The 12,050-nt window shown below is 40.2% G+C and overlaps 1 protein-coding gene across 38 annotated transcripts in view; it reads left to right on the forward strand.

The window, feature by feature from the left end:
- Window positions 1–12,050, forward strand: part of Nrxn3 (neurexin 3) — a 1,522,640-nt gene that overhangs the window by 1,160,220 nt on the left and 350,370 nt on the right. For all 38 annotated transcript variants that reach the window (XM_051149743.1, XM_051149800.1, XM_051149769.1 and 35 more), the window contains one exon: window positions 1,437–1,618. In XM_051149743.1, coding sequence (XP_051005700.1) covers window positions 1,437–1,618 — 182 coding nt within the window. The remainder of the gene's footprint in view (window positions 1–1,436; window positions 1,619–12,050) is intronic.

Raw genomic sequence — 12,050 nt, forward strand, 5'->3', positions numbered from 1 at the left:
CAGCAGTCAGGAAGCTGGAAAGATCACTGCACATGCTCAGTAGGCATTCATTTTAGTATTTAGTCCACCAAGCCTACTAACCTAGCTCCAGGTTGTGTCTTCACTCTTCAGTTAACCTAGGCTAGGTCCTGTCTTATAGCCAACCATGCCTGGGAGGGTCTACTCATAGGTAATTATAGAGCCCATCAAGTTGACAAATAGGACCAACCTTCTCAGAACATTTTAATTGTTTTCTCGCTGTAGCCTCAATTAATGTGTTTTTGGTAAGGCAGGATTGATACTGATAACAGTTAAAACACGAGTAAATAGTTAAAGCAGAGATAATCTTACTAGATATAACTGATGACATCATTTGTCATGGGATGGTTTTCTGCATCCCCTATTTCTTTTCTGGATTTTAATTTCTAAAAAGAGAGGAGACCTGTGGTACCAATATCAAATACATACCACCAGATAAATACTTACAGAAAGGGTGTTTATTTTTAAAAGAACCTAGAAATAATCTCTGTCAGCATGTTTGTAACAACCTAATAATGAAGGACATAAATATTTTGAGCCATCCAGGTATATTGTTTCTAGTCCAGAAACCCCACATTTGAAATATGCTTAAGTGTTTGAGCATTAGTGAACCTTGGTACCATGTTTGGAAAAGTCACATTTGACTGCATGAAATAGGTTATAACAGTTAATTCACAAACTCTCTAAAATCTCCTGTCTAAAGTTATCTGCAGCACTTGCATATAAAAAAATATAATTAGCAAAAACAAATCTTACGTTTACTCTTGAGCCTCAGACACAGGTTATCTCAGTGTGTGTGTGTGTGTGTGTGTGTGTGTGTGTGTGTGTGTGTGTATGTGTATGTGTGTAATTCCATGGATTAGCACAAATGCAAAAATGCTGAAATGTAAAGCATCATTGTTTTTGGTCATTTCATAGAAAGATTTCTTCACCTACATAGCTTTCTGCCACCAGGCCACACTTCCTTTCTGTGGATTGTGAAAACAATAGTGCTTTTGAGCTTCTTGATTGCAAGTATTGTGGTGTGGCACCCCTGGAAAGGCCCCTGATACCAGAGACATGGAACAAAGTTTCTATCTCATGCCTATCTCAGCCAAATGGAAGGCTTAGTCGGCTGCTACACAAGAGGGGAAGTTGTTCTCATGAAACAAAGTTCGTTACCCAGTGTGTCACCCCCACTCCACTGCTACGCATCTTTACAGCATCTGCTTTGTTATTTATTCTCATTGCTAGCATCCCTAATGCTGGGAAACAGACACCTTCTGAGGCTTTGGAAGCCATGCCTTTTAGCGACCAAATACTGTCTAGAGTGGGAAGCTTCTCTCTTACAGACTGTCCCCTGTAGTCTCAGCAGTGTACTGGAGCAGGCAATGCATACTACAGTGATCCTGATGTCTCCTTTCTCTTTGCCTTTACAGCTGGCGCTACATATATCTTTGGAAAAAGTGGTGGCCTCATCCTCTACACCTGGCCTGCAAATGACAGACCCAGCACACGCTCTGACCGCCTCGCCGTGGGCTTCAGCACCACTGTGAAGGATGGCATTTTGGTACGCATTGACAGTGCCCCAGGACTTGGTGACTTCCTCCAGCTCCACATTGTGAGTACCTGCCCAGCTTTAGCCTGGATTCTTCTCTCTTCCTGGTGGTCTGAGGTGTGAGTGAGATAAACAACAGGAGAACATTCTACATAACTGTGACATAAGTTCATATACTTGTAAAGGTTATCTGTCTGACAAACAGTCAGACAGATAGACAGACAGCTGGGGATTAACTATTTTTCTCTAAAGACCCAGCATGTCAATGTTATATAGTTAGTAGGTCATAGAGTCTTGTATGACTTGGTTTGACTACAGAATGTGTGCATTTAAGATGTGACTCTGTTCCAATAAAAATTCATTCATAAAACTTGGCTGCAAATGTGACCACAGGTACGAAAGGAATGTGTGATGAAACTTAAGGCTCTAGCAGCAGAGTGGGTGTGGCACTAAGGAAATTACCCAGTGGCCAAGTTGAGTTATGCATACATATTACATATTTAACGTTTTCCTTTAGATCTTGTGTCTAGGGTGGGGTCGAATTTTACTTGCAGTCCCTGCAGACTGTAACAGTGTTGTGCAAAACAAAGAAATTAAAAAAGATTTGTAGGGGAAAATTACTTTCTTATGAGGACAGAAAATATTTTTATAGCAACAATTAACCCATTTTATCACCTGTGCAGCCTACAGTTAAAAAGTAGGCTACAGAAAGATATGATTCTCATCCGTAAGCACCCCACATATAGCCACCGAGAGTGGAGAGAGGAATTGTTCTCATTAGCCAGTCATGACAGGGCTAGGAAGAATGGATTTAATTTGGAGCAGTAAGGAGTCAGTCTCAACAGCAGAGGGAGAAAACAGTTAAGGAAAACGATCATATGGGATTAAGGCCAAGGTGGAAAAGGCACATTTGCTTGGAATCTGTGAACCTAAGTTTTTGCTAAGCTGCAGATCCATGGAAGACAGCAGCATTTGCATTTTCTTGGAGCATCTCCAGAGTTGGCACTGGCAAGTTGGGTCCACAGCAGCAGGCTCAGCCACAGCAGTACTCTGCTCATGTTGTCCAGATATGGGGCCAGCAAAAAGCACAAGTCTTAAGCTGAATACCCCTTCCTGCCCCTAGATGAGTGAGAACAGAGCAAATCTCTCCTCAGTCTCCAAAGAGCACTAGTCAATGAGTAAATATGGAGTGGTAGGTTTTTAGTTTTCTCTTGGATGCTTTAGGAACCATATGGTGTGAGGAGCTTGAGCCTAAACATTATAAAAGCCCTGCCAGGGAACAAAGAGAGAGGAAGATGTAGTCACTACAGTTTATCTTTATTTAGCCTCCAAGAGGCACCACCATTTACAAACCTCCAGGAGATTTATGCTGCATATGACTTAATGACTATTTCATGGCAGCTATAACTAGGCTATTATTACCAGCTCACTTGCGTTTTCATGTTGATTTGTTTTCTCTTTTTGTGTTCAGTTGGACTTCCTAAGAAAAATAGGATTTGGCCTAGTCATAAACATCTTTTGCCATCATATAATATGCTGCCAGCATATCCATTTCTAGACACTCAGGTTTGGTACCGCAGTTTGCTTGGACTGTGCTAGAGTGTTTGATACAAACTGTTGGTGGGTACTGAGAACTTCTCAGGGGAACTAGAATACTGTGCCTTTATTGGATTTTGCAATTCATTGGTGAGTTGGAAGAGTGAATACCTCTAACAAGGCATTGATGTCCAAGTAATATGCATTTGCTTATATTTGTTAGTGGATGCTCCCTGGATAACCATGGACTTTAATTTTGACTTATATTATTTTTTGAAATTATTTTATTTTTGTAAATATACATTTATATTATTATACATATATACAATAGATTACCTATGGCAAGAAGAACTGTGATATAAGCAAGAATTATACAAATGTTACATTCTTAGTGTTTTGGCTATTTGTATTTGACAGCCTCGAAGAAAACATCTTTCCTATCTTGGTGCATCTGAATTTCTGAATGTAAATCAATCTCCATCACATATTGTCATTATCAACTTAGAACACCTATCTAGACCTAAAAATATCTTAACCCCTAAACAATTAAGCTTCATTGTAAAACTAAGCTAGCTGGTCTTCAACTCCCTCAGGGACTTGAGCAGGAGTAAACTTGATTATCTGAGTATGTCAGGAGTGCAGGTTAGTTGCTTTCCAAATGAAAAGATGACAGAGACAGTTTTCTACCTGAATAGTCACCCAAAACTCTCTATAACATTGGAGCATCTTCTTCAACCTTCTGGCCCAATATATCTGACAGACGTATTTTTGAGGCAGGAACTATTGAGGACTTGCTTACCCTTTCTTGGCAGTTTCTTTATAAAAATAAAAATACCTGAAAATTTCTACTGACTATGTAGTATCACCTTGGAGTAAATCAGTGAAGCTGCTATTAATAAGATATACTGAAAAATCCCCTATGAGCATATACAGGGGGAGGTAAACCCCCTCAGAAACAGTCATAGGGGAGGGGAATAATGGGAAAATGGGAGGGAGGGAAGAATGGGAGGATACAAGGAATGGGAGAAACATTGAGATGTAACAAGAATAAATTAATAAAAAAAATATTTCTTGTACCGCAAAAAAAAAAAAAAAAAAAAGAAAGAAAAGAAAAGAAAAGAAAAATTCCAAAAGATGTTTCCTTCCAAGTTTAGGTTAGACAATTATATAAATTAGTCCCCCCCCCCCTACTGCAATGTGAAAAATCCATACAGTTCTGAAGTAAGTAAGCCTGCTCTGGCCATGACCTTTTAATAAACATGGCCCTTTCATTGCTCCAGTCATTTGAAACCATTTTTAATCTGCTAATGAGTCCCTTTTTTCTGTATTTCTTAACATAATCATAATAATAGAATTCAAATAGAAAAATCAAAAGATTTTACCCTTACTCTGTACAGTTAGGCAGAGGTGTTGGGAAAGCAAACAAATACTGGTTAAGATATTTCACGAGACATTTGCAGTGTCACAAATGATGGTTTCACTGTACTAAGAAAATCATTCCAAAGAAAAGCATTTAGGAGTAATTATAGAAAGCAAAAAAGGATTGGGCAGGAGGCAAAAGATTTCATTCTACACTGAGTCTTTTTAAAAGCCTAATTAATGTTTTGGGGTTTTTGTTTTTGTTTTTGTTTTTTAATTTTAATTTGGCATATGAAGTAGAGGGTTTCACCTTGCTATTTTCTCACATATGTCATCATTCTGTGCTCTTCGTCACCTCCTTCTTCTACAGCCCTCTCCAATTCCTTAAAATTCTTTCCTCAGGGGCAGGTGAGATGACGCAGCAGAGAGAACTCATGGTACTCTTCTGGATGACCTAAATTCATCCCCCATTATCCGTGTTGGGAACCATACAACCATCTGTACCTCCTGCCCTTGAGAACAGAACCCTCTTCTACCCTTTGCAATCAACCATATAAATATGAGTAGATATAAAAAAAAGTCACAAACAAATAAAAACTTTTTTTTTAAATGGCAATTCCTGCCAGGTGTGGTGGCATACACCTGTAATCCCAGAACTCTTGGAGGCAGAGGCAGAGGCAGACAGACCTCTGTGAGTCTGAGGCCAGCCTGATCTACAAAGCAAGTCCAGTATAGCCAAGTCTACACAGAGAAAACCTGTCTAGAAAAACAAATGAACCAAAAAAGAATTTTTTTCCAGTCCTTTCACATCACAGTCCCTTTTCTATTCAAATAACCCCACCCCCAATACTTTATATCTGCATATGAAAGAAAACATTTTTTCTTTCTGAGTCTAATAATTTTTTTCCAGCATAGTTGTCTGTCTCCAGCTACAAAAATTTCTGGCAAATGTCATGATTTCCGTTTTTACCAGCTAAATGAAATCCTGGGTAACACATGTTGTTTACCCATCTCTCCGCTGACGACATAAAAGCTTCCTATTCCTTAGCTATTGTGAGTAGGACCGCAATAAACCTGGATACACAGGTATTTCACTGGCGTATTGACATGGTCTTTCAAGTGTCTACCCAGGAATGATTAATGTAGATCATAGGAAAATTATATTTTCATTTATTTTTCAGCAATACTGAGGACTTCACACATGCCAGCCAAGTGCAGTACCACTGAACTACTCCCCCAGGACGATTTTAAATATTTTGAGGCAACTCTATATTGACTTCCTAATACCTATAGCAGTTAACATTTTCACCAGCATTCTAACACAGTATCTCCTTCTCACAGCTACTCCATCATTTGTTTTTATTTTTCTTTTATTAATAAGTCAGGTTATTTATTTACTTTATATCTGAACTGCACCTTCCCGTCCATCCTCTCCTCTCAGTCCTTCCCTCTCCCCTCCCCTCTCCATCCCATCTCTCCCCTCCCCCTCTGCTAAGAAAAGGGGAGGCCTCCCATGGACATCAATCAGCCTTGGCATATCAAGTTGCCATAAGACTAGGTGCATCTTCCTTCTATTGGGGCTAGAAAAGGCGGCCCAGTTTGGGGAAAGGGCTCCAAAGGCAGGCAATGTAGTTGGAGACATCCGCTGCTCCTGCTTCAGTGGTCTCACATGAAGACCCAGCTGTATCCATGCAGAGGGCCTAGGTCCATCCCAGTCATGCTTTCTAGTTACCAGTTCAGTCTCTCTAAGCCCCTAAGGGTCCATGTTAGTTGATTCTGTATATTTTTTGTTTGCTTGTTTTGTTTTGTTTTTGGTGTTCTTGTCCCCCGCTGGCTCCTTCAATCTTTCCTCGCCCTCTTCCCCAGAGTTCCTCAAGCTCTTCTTGATGTTTGGATGTCGGTCTCTGCATCCGTTTTCCCTCAGTTTCTGAGTTCTTTGTTGACAAATTATACTAGGCTCCTGTCTGCAAATCTAGCAGAATATAATTAATAGTGTCAGGGGCAGGCTGCTTCTAATGCCATGGGTCTCAAACTGGGCCAGTGATTGTTTGGCTCTTCCTACAAATTCTGCTCCATCTTTTACCCATAGGCAGGACAAATTGCGGGTCTAAAATTTGTAGGTGGATTGATGTCTCAATCCCTCCATTGGAATTCTTGCCTGGTTACAGGAAATGGCTAGTTCAGGCTGTATATCCTCCACCTCTAGTGGTCTTTGCTAGGGTAACCCTCATAGAATCCTTGGAGTTTCCATTGTCCTATGTTTCCAGTGCATCCTTGAGATGCCTCCTCCAATCCAGCTTTCTCTTCCAGTATTCTCTCTCTCACCTTGTACTTCGACCATCTCACCCTTCCTATCTCAACCCCCCTCCCTTCCTCACCGAGTCCACTTCCTCCATCCACCCCTGCTGGCAAATCTATTCCTCTTTCTCAATGAGAATCAAGCGTCCCCACTTGAGCCCTCTTTGTTACTTAGCTACTTCGGGTCTCTCATTTGTAGCATGGTTATCCTGTACTTTATGACTAATATCCACTTATAAGTGAGTACATACCATGTTTGTCTTTCAGGGTCTGGGTTACCACACTCAAGATGTGCTTTTCTAGTTTCTTCCATTTGCCTGCAATTTTCATGATGTCATTGCTTTTAATGGATGAGTAATACTCCATTGTGTAAATGTACCACATTTTCTAAAAATCCATTCTTCAGTTGAAGGACATCTAGATATTTTCTAGTTTCTGGCTATTATGAATAAAACTGTTATGAATATAGTTGAGCAAATGTCCTTGTGGTATGGTGAAACTTCTTTTGGATATATGCCCAGGAGTGGTATTGCTGGGTCTTGAGGTAGATACATTCCCAGTTTTCTGAGAAACTGCTAAATTTATTTTCAAAATTTGCACTCCCACCAGCAATGGAGGAGTGTTTCCCTTGCTTTATATCTTCACCAGTATGTGCTGTTCCTTGAATTTTTAATCCTGACCACTCTGGCGAGTGTAAGATGAAATCTCAGAGTCCATTTCCCAGATGAATAAGGACATTGAACATTTCTTTAAGTACTTCTTGGCCATTAAAGATTCCTCTTTTGAGAATTCTGTTTAGATGTGTACCCCATTTTAAGTGGGTTATTTGGTTTGTTGATATCTAGTTTTTTGAGTTCTTTATATATGTTGAATATTAGTCTTCTGTGGTGAAGATCTTTCCCCATTCTATAGACTGCTCTTTTGTCCTCTTGACAGTCTTCTTTGCTTTACAGAAGCTTTTCAGTTTCACGAGATGTCATTTATTAATTGTTGATCCTAGTGCCTGAGTTGTTGGTGTTCTGTTCAGAAAGTTTTCTCCTGTACCAATGCATTCAAGGCTATCACCCACTTTCTCTTCTATCAGATTTAGTATATTTGGTTTGATGTTGAGGTCTTTGCTCCACTTGGACTTGAGTTTTGTGCAGGGGGATAGATATGGATCTTTCTGCACTCTTCTATACGCAAACATCCAATTAAATATTCGTTAGCAACATTAGATAAAGATGCTTCCTTTTTACCATTGTATAGTTTTGGCTTTTTCATCAAAAATCAAGTGTCTATATATTTGTAGATTTATTTCTGTTCTTCGATTTGATTGCAATGATCAACCTGTCTGGACTTATGCCAGTGCCACACAGTTTTTCTTACTATTGTTCTAAAGTACACCTTGAAATCAGGGAGGTGATACCTCCAGAAGTTCCTTTAGTGTACAGGATTGTTTTAGCTATCCTGGTTTGGTTTTTTTTTTTTTTTCATATGAATATTGTTCTTTCAAGGTCTGTAATGAATTGTGTTGGAATTCTGATGGGAGTTTATCTTTGTTAGGTGGGTGGGTTTTGCAAAACCCCCTCAGTTTCTGTTTTTTATTTTCCCTGACTTCTGACCTGAATGGCCTGGGGTTGTGGTGATTATTGAGTATTTAGGTCCAGTAGGGTGTCTCCTCTGGGGTTTTTGTGGCCTGTATGGTCTTTGGAGTTTGGGACACTAACCTTGTCTCTGAGATTCCCAAGTACAAGCATAACCTGGCTTCCCTGTTGGCGGAGTGAACTCCAGGAAGGCAGGCAGAGTTGTGGACTGAAAAAAAAATGCAATCCAGGGGCCAGGATGCAGTTTAAGGCTGTTGGGTGTGCTTTAAGGAGACTTGGAAGGCAAGGGCTTAGGGCGGAGTCTTACCTGGTTCTAAGCCTGCAAGCTTCTAGGATTGCAGACAGACTTGTGGGCCATAAAATGGAGCAGAGGGCACAGGGTGCAATTTGCTGCTGTTGAGTGTGCTTTATGAGGACTTGGAAGTCAGGGAAGGGGGTAAGGGGTGGGGGTTGGAGTGGATGAGGAGGGATTACCTGGTTGTCCCTGGTGCTGGCAGGCCTCTCTGGAAAAGCAGGCAGAAAAATGGAGCACAGGGGACAGAGTTCTTGACTGTAGTCACCTACTTAGGGGTGCTGGACTCTCAAAGCAGTTGTGATTCATACATCCCTTATGGCTAAAATTGTTAAACATTTTTAAAAAGAAAGAAAAAAAAGGCTTTGGCCGTTTGTATTTCTTCTTTTGAGATTTGCACATTCAGAATGTTAGCCCACTGGTTGATTGGATAGTTTGCCATTGAAGCAACGCGCTGACAGATGTGAGGAAGACATGCATACACCTGTCTTTGTTCATTTTGTGCTCAACACCTCAGAGTGGCCAATTTATAAATCATTGGAGTTTACATCTCCTGATTTCTCATAGGAGGTTGAGAAGTCCAAGCTCCAGATGCTAACTGATCAAAGCTATGTAGCTGAGCTCCCAAGATAGTACTGTGTACAGTCTGTGATGCAGAAGAGAGGAATGTGCATTCTCTGTTTTCTTTGCTCCAATTAAATGATTTCATTTCCCCCCAAGGTTTCTCTCTATAAGACCTGAGTTTGATTCTCAGCACCCACATAAAAGCCTCATACAGTAATATACGTCTGCAGTTTCAGGACCAGACATGTGAGGATTGGGGAATCCATAGAGCTTGTTTGCCAGCCCATCCACCAGAACTGACAATTTCTAGGTTGAGTGAGGGACTCTGTCTCAAAAAGCAAAGTGGAAATCAACTGAGAACAATACTTGATATTGACTTCTAGCTCCCACATTCATATGGACACATGTGCATATATATATATATATATATATATATATATATAGTTTCACACACAAACATGTACACATATTGAAATGAAAGTGCTTTAATAAATTAGTAAATGAACCAAGGACTTCCAGTAGACTAGAAGTTTAAGAAGAAAACTATTTTCTTGAAGAGATGTTAATGTGTGGAGATTTAAGAGAAACATAGGAAAGGAGAAAACTCATGTGAGCTTAGGGCTTAGTATGTAGCTGAAAGATGTGCAGTCTGCATCCACAATATTTGTGTCTGCACCTGGGACAGACATGACTAGTTGAAGCCAGAATTCCTTCATGCAAAGATCATCCATTGCTTTCAAAAATCTTTCCAAATTAAAGCTCATAATGAGAGACTATGTGATAACAAGGATAAATTGCAGAGATGCTCTAGGCGTGATTTTGTTGTTGTTGTTGTTTGCTTGGGTACCATTTTATAGTTTGCTTAGATCATCAGTTATTCTCACCAAGACAATGTGCTTTCTTTTAATCGCCAGTTTTCCCACTCTTTGGGCTTAAATGATTTTTGACAATCAATATTATACATGGCAAGCTTTAAAAAAAAAAAAACAGAAAAACTAAGATAGAATAACTTAGGAATCATTTATTTCAGATTAGCTAACATTCTTTATTTTATTTGTTTGGGTTTCACACTTCCTTGGTTCAGTGTTTTTCATGTTATTTGGTGCTGATGATATTAATGAAGTCCTGAGTGAAATGTATTTGACAAAGGAGAAAGTGTCTGTTGAAGTTCCTGTGCATAAAATAAGATTCTCTAGGGGGAAGATGTCTTGGGGCTGAGAGATTTTTGCAAATAATTGTTTCAAATGTAAGTTTCCCTCCAGTGAAATCTATTGTTGAATTAATCAGCTCAATATTTGGAGAGCATCTGGTGTCGCTTGTGAGTGACATCTGCCTCTTGTCTCCCCATCTATGCTGTCTAGAGCTGTGTCATGTTATCCTCACCTTCGCGGGACCGCAGAAAGGATTATCATGAAGTGTTGTGGTTGCTCCTGGGCAGCTTCTGACAACCTCCTTTCACCACCTATAAGACCGAAGGGCTTAGAGAACTGGGCAGCAATTAATTTCTCTCTATGTAGTTAATGCTGCTGTAGAAAAGACATCATATTAATTTTTCTCCCTGTGTGTAATTTACAGTAAGTCTTCTTGGATTCACTTTTTAATTATGTGCCTTTCAGGAATAGTGAAAATTTATGTGTCAGGACATCTGTTTTGTTTGACAAGAATCTATAACCTTGTCCAACAATGTCCTTACTGACTTACTATGCAAATGTGTGTATAAGCTGAGGTAGGCAAGGCAAACGAATGCTCTCCTGACAGATCCTGTACCACAGTGGCAGAATTCCTTCCCCAAACCACATTCTCCAAAAAATTATCACTAATATCTCTTGGGTCAGATGTGGGGAAATTGAGTATTTATTAAGTTTGTCTTGTGTAATATTGTTTCTCTACAATTTATGGTATTCAAAGAGACTCCTCAAGAACAAAAGGGAACAGGGCTGAAATGTGATAAATGGTCCGTTCCTCTGGTCTATTGCATCTATAAATTCACCCTGGATGCCTCATTTTGGCTGTCTCCATGTGAATATTTACAGTCATGCATTGGCATCAGCCAGGTTAGTTCTCCGGGAAGTATAGGCGGCCATTAACTTAGCCTCATCTCTTGATTTGGCCATTGACAGAACTGGATTGGACTCCGGACTTTGTTTAGGGGATGTCCAATGGAGTACAAAGGGATGTTGCTACTTAGAGCCTGGTGGTACAGGGGCAGAGGGAGAGAACAAGCAAAGTACAAAGGTGTCCAGCAGAGGCAATCTCGTTTCCCACAGAGTGGTGTGCACTGCAGGTTGGCTCACATCCCCTTTCATTTTTATTTGTTCTTAGTGAAAAAGGCCTCTTTGGGGTTTCTGGGCTTAGGAGCTTTTCCAGATCATTAGCCACTTGTGCAGAGAGGGCTTGCTGGGCATCCTCCCTGCAGCTCCCAGCTTAGCTGTGCCATCCTAGCAGAGCTAGGGAAGCTGGGAGAAGGCAATGCAAGCCAGGATTGAGGGGACTGCTTATGTAAGCTGGACCACAGGCAACTATGTGCATAGGAGATCAGGAATGTTTTTCCAAATCTCTAACAGGTACGTGGTGCTTCCTTTGAAATCTGCTGATTTTAATTCCATTCATGGATCTGAGGGCAGCATGCCAGGTACAAAGGCCTCAATTTGAAGCCAAACACTTTGGTGGATGGAGGCTCATTGCTGTTATTATGAAGTCAGTTAGTCACTTTGCGAAGATGACTCTATCATTTGAAACTTTGTCTTCTTTGAAAAGGAAATCAAAAAAATATGTTGACAGCTTTTCCTGAAGATCACTCAAAATAAACTATCGGCAAGCTGTCTGTTACCAACAAAGCTTGCACAAATATAGAAAGGTA

Source organism: Acomys russatus, chromosome 1 (assembly GCF_903995435.1).
Source record: "Acomys russatus chromosome 1, mAcoRus1.1, whole genome shotgun sequence".
Lineage (NCBI taxonomy): Eukaryota > Metazoa > Chordata > Mammalia > Rodentia > Muridae > Acomys > Acomys russatus.